Source organism: Equus przewalskii, chromosome X (genome assembly GCF_037783145.1).
Source record: "Equus przewalskii isolate Varuska chromosome X, EquPr2, whole genome shotgun sequence".
Lineage (NCBI taxonomy): Eukaryota > Metazoa > Chordata > Mammalia > Perissodactyla > Equidae > Equus > Equus przewalskii.
Genome location: NC_091863.1, coordinates 121,112,307 through 121,136,206, shown reverse-complemented (window position 1 = coordinate 121,136,206; position 23,900 = coordinate 121,112,307). Strand labels below are relative to the sequence as shown.

Sequence of the window (23,900 nt, the reverse complement as noted above, 5' to 3'; positions counted from 1 at the left end):
ATGGCCAATCTTCCTCACAAACAAACAAACAAAAAAACAAAGCAAAGCAACTATTTTGGAAGCAAAAAGATACCAATATAAAATGCAATCAGGACTAAGATCTGAAGACAATCTTTCAAGAGAGGAAGCTAGAAGCTAAAAAGAAAGATGAAATGAAAATGCATGCATGGGGATCGGAGGGCAATCAATATGCTTTTACAAGTTTAAGAGGAGTTTTGGATTCACTTTTACTCTATAATTGTCTCCATGAACAGTATGCTAAATGATTTGAAAAGAGAAGCATAGCCTTTAAGGCTGGACATAGAGGAGGCTTCAAGTGCAGGCTCCAATACCTGAAAGTTATGTGAACTAGAAATGAGTGTACACTGCGGGGGAGGCAATCAAGACGTACATCCCCCAATCTTCACATTTTCCCCATGATTAGCTTAGCATCAGAAGTGCTCTGAGTCACTTTTAAGAGGTCCTTTCATTTTAGTTTTGTAAAAAGAACAGCACTTTAGGGCATCCAGTCAAGATAACAGATGGAATAGACATGGGAAAAACACTAGATAAAATAGAGTAGAATTTTTAAAAATACACTCTGTTTAAAAATCCTCTCTGGAGCCAGCTCTGATGGCCTAGTGGTTAAAGTTTAGTGCACTCTACTTAGGCAGCCTGGGCCCAGTTCCTGGGCCCAGAACCAAACCACTCGTCTGTCAGTAGCCACGTTGTGGCACCAGCTCACATAGAAGAACCAGAAGAAAAACTTACAACTATACACAACTATGTACTGGGGCTTTGTAGGGGAAAAGGAAGAAACAAAAAATCCTCTCTGGATCCCACCTGTCTTTTACGTACCATTCTGTTTGTCTGATTCCCTTGAGAGCAAAACTTCTCAAAAGGGAAGTACTTAATGTCTCCAATTCCACCATCCTCTCTTATATCTGCTCAAGCAGACGATATCTCCCTGCCCTCGTCTACAGTCCACCAAAATTTTTCTCAAGTTCAGCAATGGCTTCCAGGACCTAAATCTAATGGCACTTCTGAGTAGTCAACCTACCTAATCTATCAGCAGTGTTTGACACTGTTTTTCATTTCCTCCTCCTGGAAATACTTTCTTCACTTGGCTTAACTCTTACTTCACTGGTCACGTCCTCTCAATCTCCACTGCTGATTCCTTCTCTTCTCTCTAATCTCTTCACTTTGGAGGTACTCCAGGCTTAGTCCTTGGTTCTTATTTCTGTCTATACTTAACTCCCCTGGTGACCTCATCCAAGTCTATAGCTTTAAGACCATCCATGTTGCTGATTCCTCAATTCTTATCACCAGTCTAGCTCTATATTTCCAACTGACTATCTAATAAGCATCCCAAACATAAATATTTTCAAAACTGAGACCCCTTTATTACCTTCCCCAGCAAACACCTGTAAGCTTGCAAATTCTTCCCACAGTTTTCTCCAGTTAATGCAATACCATCTTTCCAGTTGCTCAGGTCAAGTACCTTAAAGTCATCCCTAACTCCTCTCTTTTTCTCATACATCTCATCCAATGTCAGCAACTCCAAGTGTTCTTCCTTCAAAATAGATCTAGGATATGACTACTACTTACGATTTTCACTGTTACTACCCTGCTCCAAGCCACCATCATCTCTCACTTGGATTGCTGAGATAGCCTCCTAACTCAACTCCCAGCTTCCACACCTACTCCTCCTCCCCACAGTCTAGTCTCAACATAGTGACTCTTTTAATAAACTAATCAGATTATGTCACTCTTCTGCTCACAACTCTCCCATGGTTCCCCATTTCATTCAGAGTAAACCCCAAAGCCATACAATGGCTTCCAAGGCCCTATTCGACCTGACCCCCATTACATCTCTGATTCCAACCATACCTACTCTTACCTTTGTTCACTCTGCTCTAGGCCCTCTGGCCTCCCTGCTATTCCTCTAAACCCCAGGCATGCTTCCACCTCAAGGCCTTGCTTTGGTTTCCCCTCTCTTGAGTCTTCCCCCCAGATATATATCTTCATGGCTAACTTTCTCACTTCCTTCAATGTTTGCTCATATTTAATACTGCACTCCCCTATCTGTTGCATTCCCAATCCCTCTCATCCTGCTCTACTTCTTTTCAATAGCTCTTCTCACCTTCTAATTTATCATTTATTTATTTAATATACTTATCTTGTTTATCATCTATCTCCTCCTGCTAGAACGTAAGCTCCTCTAGAGCAGAAATTTTTCAATTTTCTTAACTGATGTATCCACCCCCCTCACCTAAAACAGTGTATAGTACACAGTAGGTGTTGAATAAATATATGTTCAATGAATCAATAAATGAATGAATCTGAAATGGCCTTTAAAATAAACACACTTAAAATGTTCAAAAATACAAAGAAAGGGAAGCCATAAAACAAAGAATAGGACAACATGAAAAAACAGAGAGCTTTGAAAGTAGGTGCTTCATTATATAGGAAGAAGTAGATATTGGGATCAGACAGGCCTGGATTTGAATCCTGGCTCTGCCACTTACTGTGCAACTTTGGGCAAGTTATTCAATAGCAAGAATCCAAGATTCACCATCTTTAAAACTGGAACGATAACGCCTCATAGGGTTGCTGTGGGAGTTAAGCACCCAGCCCAATGCTTGATGCATAACAAGTCCTCAATACACTTTAGTCATTAGTCGTCTTATTATTCTATCATAAGTACCATGTCATCTCCCACCCCTATATGGAGTTAGGGATGACCTTCTTAAATCACTTTTTAGGTGCTTCAATAGGTGTCTGTTGAGTGAATAAATGATTAGGTGCCTACCTCATAGTAGGTATAAAATCACTGGAAGACGCTTTCACGATTACTCCCTAAGCCAGGTTTGCCCTGTCCTCCTCATTAATACATAATTAGCTTGGGCAGAGTGCCTCTGAGTCTGATGTGTACCACGGCTCTCCCACCCCACCCAGGCCCTGCGGTTCATGCTCAAAGCCAGCTGCTTCTGAAGATTTGCCTGCTACCTCCAGGAACAATGAATTTGAGTAAAAAAACAATGTGATAATGTACAAGCTCCAATTCTGCCAAACTTGCTTGTTTAGTGCAATGCGATTCAAGAACAACAGATCTCCAGGGATGGATGGCAGAATGTCAGTTGCAGGTAACATGAGTCACCTAAAGTCATCATTACAATAAAGTATCTGGGACAGAGTCAATTAGGGAGAATTTGCTTTGGATTGACATTGATGCTGCTACATTAGCCACTGCTATTCAAATGGTGAGGTGGTGGTTTTCATGGAAGGAACTTTGTACTCAACACATCATCTTATTCTCAATTCCTTGCTGGTTAACAGCTGTTTTCAACAGAACATGCTTCTCTGGATGCAGTTGTCTACAGTAACTGACAGATCAAAATATGACGGTCCCTGGCAGGGGGCCGGTATGTGCTTTGTGTGGTTTTTTTCTCCATGTTTCTTTTGCTTAGGTTTAGTTGAGATCCTTGGATCTTTGGGTTTATAGCTTTCACCAAATGTGGAAAATTTCTGGCCATTATTACTTCACCTATTTTTTCTGTACACCCCTGTACACTATGGAGACTCCACTTACACATATATTTGGCCAACTGAAGTTTCTGACAGCTAACTAATGCTCTTTTCTTTTTTCTTGTTCTTTTAAAACTTTTTTCTCCTTTTGTTTAATTTGGAGAATTTCTATTGCTTTGTCTTTAAATCTACTAATCTACTAAATCTACAATGTTTAATCTACCATCAATCCCACCCAGTGTTGTTTTGTTTTCACCACTCAAATTTTCACTTGATATGTTTTCCCCATCTTCCATGTCTCTTCTTAAAATTTTGAACACATGTAATACAGTTATAATTGTTTTACTATCCTTGTCCACTAATTCAAAAATCTGTGTTTGTTCTGGATAAGTTCCTACTGATTGATTTTTCTCTTCAAGAAGGGTCATAAATCACTGCTTCTTTAAATGCCTGATACTCTTTGACTCAATGCCAAATATTGTTCACTTCATCTTGTAGGGTATAGATATTTTTGCATTCCTATAAACATTCTTCATCTTTGTTTTGGAACATAGTGAAATTACCTGGAAACAGTTTGATCCTTTTGGTATTGCCTTAATGATTTGATAAGCAGAAGCAGAGCAATTGTTAGCCGAGGGCTAGACCTTTCTGTGTACTCTTCCCTCGTGTCCTGTGTATTATGAGGATTTCCAGTGTTGCTGGTAGAAACAGGAACTATTCTCAGTCCTGTGTGAGTGCTGGCACTGTTCCCTTTAATCCTCTTGAATGGTTCTTTCCCCTCCCAGTTCCCTGACATTATCTCTCCACACAGCCCCCTCCTCTCCAGGTACTCTGCTAGTACCCTTAGACTCCCTATACTCCCACCTCAATCTCTTCAACTCGGGCAGTCCACTGGGATCCCTGTGTGTTCTCCCCCTCAGCCACATGGCCTGGAAGCTCACTAGGTAGTAAGCTGTGGCAATCGTAGGGCTCATTTAATTCATTTTCCATCTCTTAAGAGTCCCTGTCCTTTGTTGCTTGATGTCCATTATCTTGAAAATCGTTATTTCATTTTGTCTGTTTTATTTTTGGCTGTTTTGGGCAAGAAAGTTACTCTGTTCCCTGTCAGTCAATCTTAATTGGAAGCAGAAGTTCCCCAACTCCAAAGAATATTATATAGTTACTGAAATGATTAAAATTGGAACTGTAGAAAAGTGGGACTTAGTGATAAGTGAAAGCCAAGGTTATAGAGAAGCATGTAAGCTATCATTCTAACTAAGTGAAAAATACATATGATGGTAGACCAAGACCAAATAGGAATAAGCAAAAGTAAATAGCACTGTGCCATGGTGGTGGGATTATGGGTTTCTTAAAAAAAAAAAAAAAAAAAACCTTACTTTTAAGTGTTATAATTACTTAGGTTGTATAAGTTTTATAAAGTGAGAATTTTTTTTAATCCAGTTTTCCTCAAAACACACTTGTTTGAAGTGTGTTGAAGGACTCTGGATTCTTCACACATAGCACGCTACAGATCCTGGGTAAATATTTGTTGACTGACTGATGAAGTCAGGTTGTCAGCTGTGTAGATGTTAGTCTGATGGCCAGAGCTATTATGGATGTCTTGGCCTCTTTTCCCAGAATAACCACAATTAATTTGTGTGTAAATAAAACATTGCTCTGTTTAAATTAGCCTTCTTCTACCTAATTCCTTCCTGTTTCATACTTTTTCTTGAACAGAATGTTAGGTTAAGCAGAGGTATGTCTTCAGAAGGGAGAAAGTTTTATCTACATAGAAGTAGCTTGTTAAATGAGCAATAGTTGGAAAATGCAACACAAAATCAGCACTTCATATTTAAAATATGTGCTCACAGCATCTCCACATTACAGAAGAACTTAATTACTGAAAAGACCTGTAGTCTGCAAGGCCCCAGGAACAGGCAAATCCTTGCAGGCAAAATCATGTGGAAGCTTGTCTATACTGTTCTTGAATCCCTTTACCACACGTGTGAAGAGGGCTACAAAAATCCTAGAGTACTGTAACATACACTATTCATTCGTGCATCTAATATTTATGAGCATCTACTGTGGGTGGCAAGCCTTGTTCAAGATGTCTGGGGATGTGCTGATGAACAAGACAGCACCTGCTCTCACAGAAGCTTCATTCTACTGCAGGAATACAAACAGTATACTAACAAATGAGGTTTCTTTGAGCATTACTACATCCATACGAGATAGCCTGGCAGATTATTATCACACTTATTTTACAGATAAGGAAACGGAAGCTCTTCATGGTAAAAGAACTTTGCCCAGGTCACATAATTGGTAAGCGGCAGAATCAGGAATCAAACCTTTATCTTCTGACGTCTAGGCCATCTTTTCTCTCTGTAACACTCTCACCACTGCAGTGATCCAGCCTAGTAGCTGTGTTACATGCACCCATGTAGTGGCAGGTAATGTGAAAGAACATCCTTGGCAAGGCCTTCTGGGATGCTTTTTCTGGTCTTCTATATCTTTTTTCTTGCAATTTGGTCTTATCCCCCAGACTAGAGTTTCAGATCATTGAAGGCAGACCCAGGTTTCATATTTCTATTGTATGTCCCTATAACATTCTCTCTAGTAACATCTAGCGAATGGATAAGTGGGTGATACATTCAATGGCTTAGGAAAAGGATGGGGACAATCTAGGTTAATTAGGGACTGGGTTCTGCCCATGATGGGATGATGTATGATGCAGTCTCATGAGTCTACTCACATAGCTACTTGCAGCAGGCAGGTCAGTAAACTTTCATTTTGAAATGCACTCACAAGTCAAAAAGACCTTGCACAGAGGTATAGAGCTTAGCTTAATTTTTTTAAAGCTACTACATTCAAAGCATGGTAGTTACTGGCTCCCAATAAGAAATAGCTACAAAATGGCAACTGTGGAACATCGCTCACATGTATACCCATATGAGATACTTCTTGAAATTGAAACCTTTGTATGTTGGCAACACACGTTAACTGAAGAATAAACATCCCGGGGATAGGGTCCAAGCTTTTAGTCTATGGCTTTCAATGTACATACGTCTGAGGCAGCAGCATCAGGTTCATCATGCAGGAATTGCATTCTAGAACTTATTCTTTGGCCTTGAACACTTCTATAAATAGGTGAAAAGAGAGATGGTAAGCACAGGAGTCTAATTTGCTATTTAAATCTAATTTTTCTATAATACAGTAAAATTAATGTTCAAATAAGAAAAAATATTTGTTTTATGTTTCTTAATTCATAACATCATCAACCTTTGAGGTGTCACTTTTTCTGCAGAAAACATTGTTCTGCACCATATCTATAAAATAAATCATCTGGACCCTCATTAGAATGAAGTTTGCTGCAGGTTTCAATGTCTTTTTGACAATAGTGAGCAAAGCAATCTAAAAAAGAGAAAGCCAAGGTGTATGAGTGAATGTTCTTTATTTTTAAACCAACGGCAATTACAAAAACTGCCTTCACGCCAAATTTCATTGTGCTTCCTGTAATTAGAGAAACTCTCCACTCTTTGGCTCATTAACAATTCATTTCTATCAAAATTAGAATTTTGATGCCCAAGGTGAGAATACAGCTTCATGGCACACTTGAATCTAAGCACTAGCTTACCTTTCACCAAATAAGTAGAAGATGAGAGAGAAGAAGAGAGACAGAGGAGAGAACATGAATGAATGAGAATCTTTTTAATTTTGAAATTACTTTTTGAGCCTTAGACGTTTCATAACTGATAATCTGTTATGGAAATGCTTTTTGTTTTCAAGGGTTTTTCTTTTGCATGCCAAAGAGTGAAAAGCTCCTATTGCTCCACAAAATAAGAAACTGGAGTCTGATAACAGATATGATAAAAAGCGAGACCTCACAATAGCAACACAGTGACAAAATGATATCTGTGAAACCCTCCCAATTCATTCAAAAGACACAAAATTAACAGAATAACTGGACTATTCTTCAAGGTTTCAATAAGTCAATACTGATCCAATGGAGAGAAATTTTCCATTCTATATTTCATAAGACCCAGCCACAAAATCCATTTTACTTATATCATCTATTACAATTGAAGAAAATTAAGAAGAGTTTGAAAAAATATATTTTGGATATCAACATATTTAGGAAGTATTGATTTAAATAGCACAAAAAAACTACTTAATGAGTTAATTCAGTCATTTTTATGTATGATGGGACTATAAAATATCTGATATGCATTTCTTACTGGTTTGACTTTCAGCACCAAGTAACATAAACAGAGTTACTTATAAATTTGCATCTACATCATTTAAAAATAAAATTCCTAAAAGATTATTATCTTTATTTCTAATTTTTTTCAGTCTTTGACTAAATTTATAAGCCAATTAGTCTGACAGAATGTTTTCTTCCTTACTAAGTGTTGGTACTTCTTCAAGGTTGTTCTTCACTTTCTGTTCTTTCTTTATATTATCTCCCCTGCAGACCATATTTTGTCCCTCGGCTTCAACTTGGGGTGACTCCGACATCTCTATCTCAAGACCTCTCCCTGCGCTGTAGGCCCATATACCCAACTGCCTTTAGGACATGCACTCTGGATGTCTAACAGACATCTCAACTCAACATGGTTCAATTAGACTCATCCTCCTCCTCCAGTGTCTCCTATCTTGGCGAACAGTGACACCCTCCACACAGTCACTCAAGACTGAAACCTCCAAGTCATCTTTGACTCTTCCCTCTTTGTCAACTCTCTTCTGTTCTGTATGAAAGTTTATTACTTTCTGTCCACCTTTTCCACCTGATGAATCTTGTGAAAGCAGTGCACCTGCTTTGAACCTCTTGTATCCCAGCACTAGCACAATGCAGAGCACTTAGTAGGTGCTTCATGAATATTTGCTGAGTGAATAAAGGAATAAACAGACTGACCAGGCAACTCAATTAAAATATTTGCACATCCCTCAACGCAGGTCTACTCAGATTGACACAATTACTTTCAAAGAAAAGACGAGGCTTCTACCTGCTCTTTAAAAGCAATTAAATGCCTCCATATTGGCTTCTAAACAGTAAATGCCTTTATACCTGAGATAAACAGTATGTGAATGAATGTACTGCTGCACTGTCCAGTATGGTAGCCACTAGCCACATGTGGCTAAATTAAAACCAAAATTAAGTGAAATTTAAAATTTAGTACTTTAGTCACAGAAGCCACACTTCAAGTACCCAGTAGCTACATGTGGCTAGTGGCTATGGTATTAGAGCAGATGAAAGAGCATTTCTGTCATCATAGAAGGTTCTATTAGACAGCACTGTATACAAGGATGCGCTGAGTTTTACTGGACCAGACACCAACTTTGACAACAAAACATTGTGAGGCAATTAGTTTTGCTTTAAATCCACTAGCTTGGATTTTAAAAATGTAAAATAAAAGGAAGCAAAGTTTTCCAAATTCTTCAGTGAATTTACATCTCATGCTTCTCTAAATATCAACATAGATGGCAAATATTTGACTTATAATCAGAATGTAAAAGTAACAAATAAGCACACACATTGTTAAAGAAAAACTTTACGGAGTTTTTCATACCTAACTAATCTGTGCGTGTAAACAGTGAATTCAGGCTCAAGATATGACTGACGTATAACAGAGGGTTTGCAGCCATACACATTGCTAGCCTTTGGTTAATAATAGATAAAAACAGAACTTTCCTTTTCCAAATTGCATCAATTTTCAAAAGGAAAGAAAATGATCAAAGAACACTTTGCTAGCTGTATTTACACGGAAAAAACACCTTCTAATTACAAAGAAAAGTACCTCTGTCTCATTATGTAAAATCTCAAAAGGTCACTCTTAAATTGGGCCCTTAAAATTTCTCACTCTCTCCCCATTTTAAATCTTTTCTGGGGTTTGATATTCATTGGTAAAGTACTCAACACTGCTGAATCACTTTCATGGAAGGTTGTTCTTGGCTCAAAAAAACATCCACTTCTACTTGCTATATAAATGAAACTGTAAATATGAAAAACACATCCAGTGAATACTGTTCTTTCATACGTCAATGCAGTACAAAGTAAGGTGTGTTTTGAACAGTTGTGGCAGAGAGTCAGGAACCAGATGACAGTAAAAATATAATCCTAAATCTCTCTCCTTGTCTAACGTACAGCAGAGATGATCTGATCTGAAGCAGTGGAGGAAGGAAAACCAGAACTCCTTTCTTGGTTGTAGGTCGTGACCAAAGGTTAAGGAGCTCATTTATAAGATTACTCCAACCAAAGGTATTCCACAGGCTCACAGAGGAAACCCACTACCAGCCTCTGTCGGAAAGGTGAAAGTTTGGGTCAAGGCGCAGGCATCCTCTTTTCCTCCAGGCCCAACTGCAGCTCAGTCATCCCTGACAAGTAGATGAGTACCAGCATCTCCAGAACCTACCTCTCCCCAAGAGTTGCTATGCTCTTAAGTGGTTCCCTAAGGATCATATCTGAAATAGCCTCCTATTTTCCCCAGCCTCCACCATTGTGTCCCACATCCCAGAGCTGCCATGGAATGTGGACAGAATTTAGGGTCTCCCAGACTTGGGCTCGAACCTCAGCTTAGACACTTCTAGGTGTAAGACCTAGATCAAGTCTCTTAGCTTCCCTGAGTCCATGTTTCCTGGCATTTACAGTGTGACTTATAATACATACCTTGTAGGGTTCTTGTAAAGAGAAATTCATGTTTAGAAAAAGTGCTTTGTAATCTGTATAGGCCAACGTGATCATCTCAAATACCAGCACTAACCACTCTCCCTGTGACTGCTCCATTCCTCTAAGTTTCTTCTCCACTTAAATATATGATTTGGGATTTATAATACTGTAATTTGCTTTAAAATGGTTCTTCTGTAATTTTAATTCTCTTTCCTAGAAAATGTGCTCCTCAAAGATGAGTTCTGCATACACTATCATTTCTCTATTCCTTCAGAGCCAAGAAGCAGACTCTCCAATGTCAAGATAAGCAGACTGGGGATCAAGAGTTGATATTGCTATGGACCACCTAGATCAATAGTCTCCTTCAGGCAGCAGTTGTAGGAGTGAGGAAGAGGGGTGTTGTATGGCTACAGAGCTCTGCATCCAATGTACACTTGTAAATATCCCCTGAATGAATGCACAAACTGATCCCTCTGAAGGGGAACAGAATTTGTCACCCAAAAATACGCCTCTTTGGCATAGGGATTATTTTGGCTGATTATTTTTAACAAACAGCAGACATAGGGAAAGCTCTGAAAATTGAGTAGAAGTTACCCTTTTGTAAGAGACATTTACATTTATAAAGGAAATCTCCATTTGTAAGGATGTTTCCCTCTCTGTCCCAGGAAGGGGAAGGTGACTCTAAAGCTCTAGAAACTCTTATCCACGGAGCAGGCCCCCAACTGAAATCTGCATAACAACCTTACCCTCGTTTACTGTGTTTTTCCTGGTCATCTCCCATAACTGGCTCCCCACCCCCATCATCTTCTTTTGTCTATAGCTGGAGATGGCATTTAAGGTGGTGGCTTGGGTTCTGGGAGTTACTCAGTTTTCCTGGGTCTCTGCCATGTATACAGGAGGTACACATGCTACTAAACTTCTGTTTGTTTTTCTTCTGTCAATCTGTCTTTTTATTACAGGAACATCTCAGCCAAGAAACTGGAAGGGTATAGGGGAATTTATTTTTCCTCCTCCATACCTCCTAATACAAAATAACTACCTGCCTTTTAAATATTTCTTCTCTTTCAATATAGCTCCTTTTAGTAAATAAACCATTGGAGAATATCATCTTAATAGATTATTCAAAGATCAGATTAGTTTATTTTAGGAACCATATCCAAAGGCAGATAGGAAAAGGGGATGATTTTGATCAGTTCTGGAAATTAATAAACAGAAATCTCATTAAAATGGAGTTGGGAGGCCAAAAGGGGGTGCTCTCGCACCCTAGTCAATAGCAGATCCCATCAGGAAGAAGAAAGACTTCCTCTTCTTGACTGTCAAGAAGCTCAGCCAATGAGAGATTGTCACAACTCAGCCAATGAAAAGCTACCACACTACCGAACTCTCAGTCTCCTCCAATGGACTCTTTGTTTACAATAGCCCTCCCAACTTCCTCTTTCCGTCTATAAAAGAGTTTCTCCTCCCTTTGCTGCTTGAGACTTGCAGATGGCTTGCCATGGTTGCAGACCCCATACTGGAGTTCTTTGCTGATCCCAAATAAACTCATCTTTGCTGGAAAAATAACCAGCTGTCTTTTTGTTTAAGGTCAACATTTTGGTGGCCTGTGCAGGGATCCAGAGAAGACCCCTGATGACTCCAAGGCTGGCGAGTAAACAGGGGTGGTACCCACAACAGAGCCCACTGAGCTCGCTGCTTTTCTCGCCAACTCTGGAGTTTGAGGGTAAGTCTGTTCTCCTGGATCTGAATTTCCACTGTCTTTACATTTGAGGCTTTCCAGGCTTTATTCAAGATCTATTTTAAGGCTCCATCCTTTTCTGGTTAAGGCCTTGTTTGCCTGTGAGTACTTGGTTGGCACTTGGGCCTGACTCTTGAAATCAGACTGTTTCTACCAGATCTATGCTAAACCTTCAGCCTGATTCCTTTGGAATCGGACTGTTCCTACTTGAAACTGAGCTGGCACTTCAGCCTGACTCTTTTGGAAACAGCTGTTTCATTGGCACTGTGTTGATTCAAGCTTGAGTCCACCTTACTGAAATTGGACTGCTCCTATTGGAACTGGCTGATATTTGGCCTGCAGACTGAGAATTATTCTTTTGTTCTAGAGAAAAATCTCTAAGCAATGGGATCTCAATTATCTAAACATTTTGAGGGTGCTCCTCCTACAGGGACCCCAGCCGATTTTATGTTTAAAATCCATAGTACTTCCTCATGTGCATTTCTAACTAAATGGACCCATTTAACCCAAAGTAATTTAGAATAGTAATGGCCATTATGGCGAACTTTCAAACTTCCCAAACTTACTTTTCTTAAAACGGATTTGGACAACCATAGCTCTGTAATTTCCAAAACTGAAAGGAACACATATTTGTATTGGTATTTTGAGGCTTCCAAATCTTATCAGGAGTCTAAAATCGCCTCTTTGCAAAATAAGATTTTAAGATTAACCGAGATGAACAAACAATTAAAGAAAGATAAAATGGCTTCTGAAGCCTTATGTTCCTCTCCTCTGACACCATCTTGTTTCTCTCCTCCGGCTCTTGGTGCTCAGGCTCCACCTCCGGCACCATCTTTCTCCTTCCCTTCTATACCACCTACACTTCATCTATACCCTCAATTCCCCCAGACTAACTCTCTCACCAAACTTCCCCTTTTCCCTGAACCTCTCCCCACTCCCTCTTCCTCTGAACCTATCAAAACCTGCCCCTTTAAAATTAAGCCAAAGGCGATACCCTTAATTTCTTATATTTCCTGGAGTAAAGCTGAAGTGTGAACCATAATCAAACATTTTCCCAAAGTAACCAAAGATCTTCACAGATTTGCTGAGGAATTTAACAGAGTCATTGAAACTTAACCTGGTTTCTCTGACTTATATCAGCTAGTTCATATGCTTATCAGTGGAGGCCAGGCCCAGCATTGAGTGAAAACTGCTAGTTGAAAAAATCCTGAAAGGTATCTAGGATTACAACTGGGAGACCTACCCACTAACCTGTTGTATGATTAGGCTTAGGCAGTTACTAGACTACTGCATCAGGCAATTCCTATGGCTTTCCCAAAGCCCGTTGACTGCAACAAAATTCAGGCTTGTGCACAAAAAAAAAAAAAAGAAAAGAAAAGAAAAAACCTGATGAACCTGTTCATGACTATTAAAATTGACTTGAGATTGTTTTTAAAAGAAAATTCAGGACTTTCTTCAGATATTCCTTCTACCTGGGTAGCTTTTAATTGTATGTTTATTAATAGGCTGAACCATGATGGTTCCCTGCTAGTAAAAAGGACCAGGATGGAAGGAGAAACTATGTCCACTCCAGATTTAGTTAATCTGGCAAACCAACTCTCTCGCATGAGTCACCTAAAAGAAAGACTGTTAAAATTCTTAATCTTCAACTCCAGCAAATGAAGGCCCCTAACCAAAACCCAAACTCCCCTCGTTTCTGCTATTATTGCAAAGAGCCAGGCATTGGAAGGGTTTGTTACAAATGTAAGTGCTTCAGGAGTCTTCAGCCCTCTAACCAGCCTTTCCAATGTCCTCCACATTCTCAATGAAGGGGCTCCAAGGAATTACAAGGGCTCTTCCCAATCCTCCCTCTTAATCAGCTTGGAGGAACATATCTCCAGCTTGGGGATGAATCTCTCTGTCCTGAGACCAGAGTCGAACTCTCGGTGCTCAACACCACTGCTATAAAGTAGTGCTGTCTCAGAGTACTAAAACAGTTCAAATGGTGGGGATTTCTAACAAACCTCAGAAGGTTCCTGTCTCTCAACCTTTTGTTTAGGCCCTTTGAGAGATACACAACCTTTTCTCCTTAGTTCCTCCACCCCTATTCATTTAATAGGCCAAGACTTCTTGGAAAAGCATCATGTCAGAATTAATTTCTCCCGAAAGGGGGAAATAATCCTAGAATTTGACAGTAGCCATCAAAACAGCCAACCAGGTGAATTAAATGACCTTTTGACATCTTTTATTTGCTCCGTCTCTGATGGTACTAGAACTGATTCTGGAAACACGGATCATTTGTCCCTATGGAATCAACTACACCCTCCTTATGGACAAAATCTCCAACTGATATTGGTAAAATTCACCATGTACCTCCCATCAAGATTCAAATAGATTCTTCAAAACCTCTCCCCAGAATTAATCAATAGGCTATAAGTAAAGAAGCCCTGCAAGGTATAAAGCCCATAATAGAGGATTACATTATCACTTGTACTAGTCCCTGTATACTCCTATCTTACCTGTGAGAAAACCCAAAAGCCAAGAGTCCAGGTTTGTCCAGGACGTCCAAGCAATAAACAACATTGTTATCCCCCGACACTCTATTGTTCTTAACCCTCATACACTACTAACATCCATTCCCACTGGAAGCGAATTCTTTATGGTAATTGACTTACGCAGTGCATTCTTAGTATTCCAGTTGATGAAGCTGGTTAATACCTTTTTGCCTTCACTTGGGAAGGAAAGTAATTCACCTGGACAATAATGCCTTAGGGTTTTCATGAGGGTCCTTCCTATTTCTCAAAAATCCTTAAGGCTGATCTGGATGATATTAGGTTCCCTAAGGGTTCTACTTTGTTGCAATATGTGAGTGATTTGCTTCTTTGCTCTCCCTCCCACACCTCCTCACAGGAAGACAGCATGCACTCACCAAAGCTTTTAGCCTTAAAGGGAAATAAGGTCACCAAAGAGAAATAGCAATTTGCCCAAACTCAGGTTCAATATTTAGGGCATCTGATTTCAGAACAAGGGGTAGACCTAGATCCAGATAGGCTTCGTGGTGTCCTAAATTTTCCCAAATCAAAAACTGAGTATCAACTGCAAGGTTTTCTCAGGCTAGTTGGTTATTGCCGAAATCAGATTCCATATTTCTCTTATGGCCAAACCTCTGTATACTTCATTAAAGAACAACAACCTCAACCCAATTTTATGGGAAGGACAGGATCACATTGCCTTTAAAGCCTTAAAGGAGAGTTTGATGAATCCACCTGCCATTGGACATCCCAATTATCAGATTAATTTTTTTCCTCTTTGCATATGAAAAGGAAGGGAAGGCCCTTGGGATACTCACCCCAAAACAGAGGGACCACCATCGACCCACAGGATATTAAAGCCAGCAACTGGACCCTATGGTGAGGGGATACTCCCCTTGCCTTAGAGCCATTACTGCTACTGCCCTTTTGGTTAAAGCCACCGTGGAAATCATTGTGAGATCCCATTAGTTATCTTTGTACCTCACACAGTGGAAGCCTTCCTGAATTCTCATCACACTCAACATATTTCAGTCAGCCTCCTCACCTCCTACGAAATCCTTTTGTTAACTGTTCCTCACGTAACTCTTACATTGTAATAACCTTAACCCTGGTACTCTTCTCCCCCCCCATTACTGCAAAGTCCCTCACGACTACTTAACACTGATGAATCACCTCCTGAATCCTCGTGATGTCCTGCAGGAAACTCTTTTGGGTAACACTGACTTCTCATGGTTTACTGATGTTTCTTATTTAAAAGGTTACGATGGCAAATATTGTGGTGGGCGTGCTATTACAACTCCTTCTGATATCGCTGAGGCAGCACTATTACCTATGGCTAGTTTGGCCCAACAGGCTGAATAATACACTCTTACGAGGGCTTGTACTTCAGCCAAGGGCAACACTGCCAACACTTACAGAGATAGCAGATATGCTTTCAGAGTAGCTTATGATTTTGTAATGCTGTGAAAGCAACATGGCTTCCTTACATCCAGCTGAAATAAAATTAAAAATGGTCCCCATGTTCAGGAATTACTGGATGCTTTACTTTTACTTACTGCTTTAGCTATCACTAAGATCTCAGGGCTTTCTAAACTTGACTGTCTGGAAGCTAAAGAAAATCACCTTATTGATATTTCTGCAAGGAATGCTACCCTTAAAGGAACCAACAACAGCCAAAGCTCTGTCATGATCCAAAGGGATATTTCCCCAAATGATAACTTAGAAAAAATGGCTAGAGAAGCCCAACAATTGGACTCAGAAAAGAAAAAACAAGATTGGAAATTCAACAATTATTGGTTTGAGAAAAAGAGAAAGCTCTAGTTCGGGCCAAATAACAACCCAGTCCTACCATAGACTCTAAAGTTCCCACTCTTAACCACTGTACATGCATTTAACCACTGGTCTACTGACAAAATGACAGCATTCATGAATCAATATTGTTGGGGAAATATTAATAAAGCTGCAAAAAATGCCTACTTCACGTGTCTCACATATCCAAAATACAAACCGGGGAAGCCTGTACCCAGACATTTTAAACTGCATAATGGACCATTCAAAGTTTGGCCAATGGATTTCATACAACTTCCCCCATCTCACAGACATAAATATGTTTTAGTCCTGGTTTGCATGTTTTCTCACTGGACTGAAGCCTTCCCTTGCAGACAGGCTACTGCCTCTTCTGTGGCTAAAGTCCTTTGGGGAAGGATTATCCCTACCTGGGAAACTCCTTTTGAATTTCATAGTGATCAAGGAACCCATTTTACTAGTCAGGTACTTCGAGAAGTCTGTGCCGTTTGGCCAGTTTTACAACACTTTCATTGGGCTTACCACCCTCAATCCTATGGTTTAACCGAACGTACTAACTGTGTTATTAAGACTCAATAGGCAAAATTTGTAGAAACCCTCCAAATACCTTAGCCAAAAGCATTGCCACTGGTCCTTCTATATCTCAGATCCACCCTCTTTGGAACTCATAAACTCTCACCCATTGAGATAGTCACAGGATACCTAATTCACTCAGCTCCTGCCTCTTTCAACCCACAGCTGATAAAAACAGATGTGGTCTAATATTGCAGAGGCCTCATGGCTTCCATTAAAAATAACCATATTTTGGTAGAGCAATCACTTCACCGTGCATTCTCAGGAGACATAGATCTTAAGCATCATACTTTGCAGCCCGGAGATTTCATCTACCAGAACAGACGCCTCCAGAGGAACTCTTCTTCAACCTTGCTGGAAACGCCCCTATCAGGTACTGCTAACTAATCCTGTGCCACCAAATTCCAGGGCATAGACTCTTGGATTCACGTGACAAATTTAAAGGAAGGACCAAACCTTGATTGGACCTGCATATCACCTAGTAATCTGAAAGTAAAAATCTCCTGAAATTGAAGGAGATGATATTCAACGAGACAGCTTTCCCAATGTGTTCAGACCAGACCTGTTGGAATTTTATCTGTCAAGCCTTTGATGATGACATACTGCTTCAGATGATCTCCAGTGCTATGATCTTGATAAATATGGACTTTAGAAAGGAAAAATGCCTGACAGTTGTCCCTCCTCTCCCTCCTTGTCACTCAAATGTGGCCACAATAGGTCTCCAATCTGTGCAGTTCCCTCCACTGTGGGACACGACACCAAGGAAAGGTGTTTCCTGGCATCAAGGGAAAAAAGGCTGCTGAAACTAGACAAACCCAACACTTGATCAGTGATGCTTTCAGAGAAAGATCTCGATCAAAAGGGAAAATGCGGAAATTAGTATACAGAAACCTCATTAAAATGGAGTTGGGAGGCCAGAAGGAGAAGCTCTCACACCCTACCTCAGTAGCAGAGCCCAAGAAGAAGAAAGACTTCTTCTTCTTGATCGGCAAGAAGCTCAGCCAATGAGAGACTGTCACAACTCAGGCAATGAAAGGCCACCACACTTCCAAGTCCCAGTCTCCTCCAATGAACTTTGTTTACAATAGCCCTCCCAACTTCCTCTTCCCCTCTATAAAAGAGTTTCTTCTCTCTTTGCTGCTTGGGACTTGAACATGGCTTGTCATGGGTGCAGACCTCAAGTTGCAATTCTTTGTTGATCCTGAATCAAGCCACTTTTGCTGCAGAAATAACTGGCAGTCTATTTGTTTAAAGTCAACAGTTCAGAAAATCACTAACTTGAAGAGAGTGCTCCATCATCACTCTCAGTTATCATAAGGCAACTGCAACTAATCCTACTCCCTATCCACTACCAATCTCACCTCTGACTGGCAGGGAAGATACTATCACTTACTAATTTTGTGCCATGTGGTAGGTGTCTTACACATATTATCTTTTTGTTTGTTTGTTTGTTTGTTTGTTTGTTTTTTAGGAAGATTAGCCCTGAGCTAACTACTGCCAATCTTCCTCTTTTTGCTGAGGAAAACTGGCCCTGAGCTAACATCCATGCCCATCTTCCTCTACTTTATATGTGGGAAGCCTACCCCAGCATGGCTTGCCAAGTGGTGCCATGTCTGCTCCCGGAATCCAAACCAGCGAACCGCGGGCCACCGAAGCAGAAGGTGCGCACTTAACCGCTGCACCACCAGGCTGGCCCCATCTTTTTGTATCCTAAAATAACTCAATGATATGTGTCCTATTATCATCCCCACTTTACAGATGAGGGAAATAAAGCTCCACAAAGTGAATAACGTGTAAGGTCCTAACTAATAAATGACAAAGCCAGAATATGAGCACAGTCTGCCAACAGGTTGTGCCAGTGAGGACTTTCACCATATTAGGGTGAAAGGAGAATTTGCCACCCCAAAATACGCCTATTTGGCAAAAGGATTATCTTAAGATGGTTGTTTATAAGAAACTGTAGGCATAAGCCAAGCTCTGAAAATTGAGTAGAAGTTACCCTTTTTAAGAGAAATTTACATTTATAAGGGAAATCTCCATTTGTAAGGATGTCTCCCTCTCTCCAGAAACTCTTATCAATGGAGAAGACAATGACTTAAATCTGCATAACAACCATACCTTTATTTACTGTGCTTCTCCTGGTTAACCTGCCATAACTGGCCTTTTCTCCCCAACTCCCAGCATCTTTTGTCTTTGGCTGGGAATGATATTTAAAGTGGTGGCTTGGGCCATTTATAGGAGTTACTCAGTTTTCCTGGGTATCTCCCATGTATACAAAAGGTATATATATTTGTATATAAAATTAACTTCCTGTTTGTTTTTCTCCTGTTAATCTGTCTTTTATCACAGGGGAGGCTCAGCCAAGAATCTAGAAGGGTAGAGGGAAAATTATTTTTCTTCTCCTACAAGGGAATAGTAGAGATTAGATACCCTCCAGATGTGCTCAACTCCAGCCAGAAATGTCTTGATTTTGCCATGCCGCATGTTCAATATGACTTTCTTTGTTTTTACTATCAAGGCATATATGTCCTGTAAATTAATAGACCACTTGCTAAAATCAATTCCATTCCTTTTTGGTCACACCACAAGCCAACTTAAGAATATCCTCCACAGAATGAACTGCAAATAAGTATGAGCTATTACCAACTCTGCCAAATAGTTTGTACACATTGCTATGCTCTCCATTTTTCCAGAAAGGATGTAAACTTGCCCCACTCCTGGCTCCTTCTTAGCTTCACTTTTGGAAAGTGTGGGAGATCAGAATTGGCCACCCCAAAATGGTCTCTTTGCCTTGATTATTTTTAAGAACAAAAGACTTTGCTGTCTTCCCCTTAACTGCCTAAAAGAATTTAAGATAAAAGGCCTGTCCCAAGGACAGGCTATCACCATAAATAACTCCGTGTATCGGTAGACTGTGAGGGTCCTTGCTAAGCCCATTCTTATCAAAGTTCTGTCTACCAAACATTCACATATCCAACTCCATGTAAATTGTCTTTCTCCCTTTTGAACCCCCAAACCACTACCCCAATGTCCTTCTTTGTCTTCAGCTGAAGATGATATTTAAGGTGGTGATTTTGGCCTTTCTAGTGAGATGCTCAGTTTTCCTGGGTTTTTCCCATGTATACATGTTATTAAACTTTGATTTTCTCCTGTTATTCTGTCTCATGTCAATTTAATTCTTAGACCAGCCAGAAGGACCTAGAGGGTAGAGGAGTTGTCTTCCTCCCCTACAAAAGCCTTTGCTTTTCAGGATGGAAGACCAATTCACCAAGTCAATTTATTAACATTAAATTTGCCAAAAGACAACTTGCCAATAGACCATTTGGTCAAATGGCCAAGAACTCAGAAGATCTATCTGTCAAATTGCTCAAATATACTGATTTACCAAAACCTTGTTTTTTTAAAACTATTCATAGAATTTACAGTACACTGGATTGGCAGAGCTTAAGACTGTAAAGGAAGTAAGGATTTCAGAGTTCTGGGGCCTTCAGGCACCAGTTTGGCTCCTGATGCCCTTCTCTCATGGACCCCAGTTCCTTCTCAACTCAACACAGGCTGTGCTGGACACTAGCTCTCCTTTGTTTCTTTTCCCCAGTACAGATTCTCCTCTCTTGTCCCCTGCTCCATCCAGCTACAGCAGTAGGGAACTGGGGGACAGATACATAGAACTTTCCTTATGCTAACAGGAAAACTGACCAAGCTAGATAGTCTAGGGATCTTCAAAAACTGCTAAAACCTTTCAATCTACTATAAATCACTGAACTTTACTGGTTAAAGGATACAAGTTTTGGGAAAACTGGTAAACTTGGCAATTGAATCTGTGGTGACAGAATCTGAAAAAATGCTAGATCATTGACAAAACAGAAAATGAATTATTAGAACAATTAATACTGCATTAGAATAACCTAAAAAAATCATATGAAATCCTAGAATATTGTTGCTATTCATAAGAATGGTAATTCATTCTATGACTTTTAACTTTTAACAAAGTGAATATTCCTTAAAATGCTGATAATAAGGATATATCCATTGACTATATTCCAGAATGTAGTCACTATATATAATTGAGAATAATATATCCATATGAAAAGATACACATTATTTGACTATATAAGGGGTCTAAACTACAGCCTGTAAGCCAAATTGGCAGCAGCCTGTTTTCGTATGAGATAAGAATTATTTTTACTTTTTTAAAAGGTTGTAAAACAAACAAATAATATGCTATAGAGACCTTATGTAGTCTCTAAAGCCCAAAATATTTATTGTCTGGTCCCTTTCAGAAAAGCGTTTATCAACCTTTGGAGTATATTCAAGAAGAGTGTTTCTTAAGACATGCTTTCTGATGAATCAATAAATTTGGGTAAATTTTGTAAATTGGTTATTCAATGAATTGGTTTTTGGCAACTTGGCCACTGGACAAATTGATGATCTGGCAGACAGCTTTCCAACAATTCGTTTTTGGTGAATTCACCTGGAGCTTGTCATGACTTCTCTCAAATGAAAGACTATGGATAGACAGACATCAAAATTTTGAAAAACCTCAAGCAGGTGAAAGATTTCTTTCCCCCCAAAGACTGTGGAAGCCAGTGGAAAACTCAGGGTCCAACCAGAGAGGCCCAGTCTATTCTCGCTTGGGAAAGGTCTTATTGGACCTGAAGTTGTTCAAGATCTTAACTTCTTGCTAACAAGGGGACAACAAATCCCTCCCCCGCTTTTTTTCAACATTTTAGCATTTGAATATGGAAACACTTACTGAGAGACAGTTTGCAAAAATAATTTTTGGCTTAAATTATCATTTTTAGTCTCAAAAAATTTTTCTTTCTTTTTTTTGATGGGAGGGGCAAACTATGATATTTCATTCAGTTACTCTGAACGGAAGGAACGTGCTATTTGAATCCACCAGTCTTCTCCAGTAGATTAATTTGTACCATGGATGATCCTATACTGAAGACTCTGGCAGTTTTCAGGTGCAAATTCTGAAAGAAAAGGAGTATGCATTTTCTGACCCATTACGCCAGGGACAAAAAGAATAGAGCAGGGAAATGATTGGGGTATGCGTTTGTGTGTGTGAGTATGTGCAAAGGTTGGGAGATGGTTTGGGAAATACTTGACTCTTCTCCTCTCGGATTCCCTATTCTGAGCACCACACCCATCACTGCTCCGTGCTCAAAGTGCAAAGAGGATTTGTGCCAACGAGAAGATGACTTAGGGTCTATAAGCCAAATGTACCAATGATATCTTTCCTTCCTCTGGCTCAAGCCACAGATACAGATTCTTGTCATTTTTAAAATCATATTCTTTGTGTAGGCTGATCTATAGCTGATATATTTGAAGCTAATATATCTAAGCTGATTTATAACTGAACCTACATCATACATAAGACTTCAGATGATTTTACATATTAGAATATGAAGATTGAAAACAAAATTTTGAGTTTCAACTATTTAAAATATGGGGTCTCTTTTAAAATTATCTGGTAGCTAATTACTCTTATCACATAGCTAAGAAACTCAATCCTTGTCTTAGTTACATGTTAACAGACTTGCTTCCAACCACTGCTAATACACAACTAAAAAGGACTAAAACTCAAATCCTCCAACCCTCATATATTTCAGTGTTTTACAAAGGCTGGAGTCCAAATGGGAAAATCTCCACCAAAGGCTTACTCCATCCATTTCATAGAAAACATCACTCTCTAAAGGGTCAGTCAGAACTTCTCTAATGTGCTTTTTAGGTTACACTAGTTTTCCACAAACACATCAAAAGAGGAAAAATATCTAACGGCACTCAGTGGTATTTCTTCATCAGAATGGAAAAACAAGAAATGCACCATATTCATAACACTTAGAAAGTACATACAAATCATGAACATGGTAAAAATCCTAGACTGATATCCCCTGTACCTCAAAGGGCAAGTAACCTATGATAAGCAGTGCTCTGATGTCAAAGAATGAAAAGAAAGCAGACAACAAACACCAAGCAAAACGTACTGCTATGAACATATGGTAGGCCATCAATAACCAAAAAAAATTTTTTTGAAAGTTTTATCATCTTGAAAAGAATATTGCTGTTATTGACCCTTCTGAACAGTGTAGAAATATTAAGCAAACAAGAAGGCACCTTTAGAATCTGATTAGTGTTCTGTGGTCTGCTGCTTTCTCAAACGTAGAGAAGGTGACATATAGTGTTGGTTGGTGAGTCACTGGAACATATCTGGATCCCAGCCTGGATGCCAGATGCTAACACTAAAGACATTCATAAGCAGAATGAATGTCAAGACTACACAGTTCCCCATCATATATTTGTGGAAAATTCATTCCAGGAGAAATTCATAAATCAGACAAGAGACTATACTAAGACCAGCACTGTGTGGTAAGATATAAAGACAGTTTGCTCTGTTCCCACTAACTTAACAAGTCTTTTAGGCCAAGCCCTCCAGCAGAGGACAGAGTGTTCTAAAGGGAGGCATCTCCTCCTCCAAGAGAACAGTCTTTGAAGGACTAGAACTGCCAACTAACAAGAGTTTTTAAAGATGCTATTTTTCCTTTTTTCTCCCAAAGCCCTGGTGCATAGTTGTGTATTTTTAGTTGTGGGTCCTTCTAGTTGTGGCATGTGGGACGCTGCCTCAGCATGGCCCAATGAGCAGTGCCATGTCCGCGCCCAGGATCCGAAGCAGCAAAACCCTGGGCCGCCGAAGCAGAGCGTGCGAACCTAACCACTCAGCCACAGGGCCGGCCCCTAACATGAGTTTTTATAATTCATTTGGTACCATGTTTACTTGCATACTTCATTATTTCCATATTTAGATCTATTATCACATGTTTCTACCCGTGTAAAACGGTCTGAAGATTTTTTGATGAATTAAAGTTCATCATTTTTCCGTCCAAATGATTCCCCTGACATGGTACTTCAAAAGAAGGAAACGCATGCAACATTTTTACATTGCAAAACAGAGCAGGCCCAACTTCTTTTTAATACAGCTAGTGACTTCAGGGGGCCTAGCCTGGTTACATATGTTCATGGTAAGGTTTTAGCAAATTGCCCATGTTTTATTTGGCATCTCAATCTTCCTACTTTATAATCCACTCTTTCAATCATTTCTTGAAGGTGATATTCTATGTGCTTC

The 23,900-nt window shown here is 39.7% G+C and overlaps 1 protein-coding gene across 12 annotated transcripts in view; it reads right to left on the bottom strand.

Moving 5' to 3' along the window:
- The window catches only part of PASD1 (PAS domain containing repressor 1), a 97,785-nt gene that overhangs the window by 12,245 nt on the left and 61,640 nt on the right, over positions 1 to 23,900 (bottom strand). For all 12 annotated transcript variants that reach the window (XM_070604015.1, XM_070604018.1, XM_070604019.1 and 9 more), the window contains one exon: positions 6,551 to 6,623. In XM_070604015.1, coding sequence (XP_070460116.1) covers positions 6,551 to 6,623 — 73 coding nt within the window. The remainder of the gene's footprint in view (positions 1 to 6,550; positions 6,624 to 23,900) is intronic.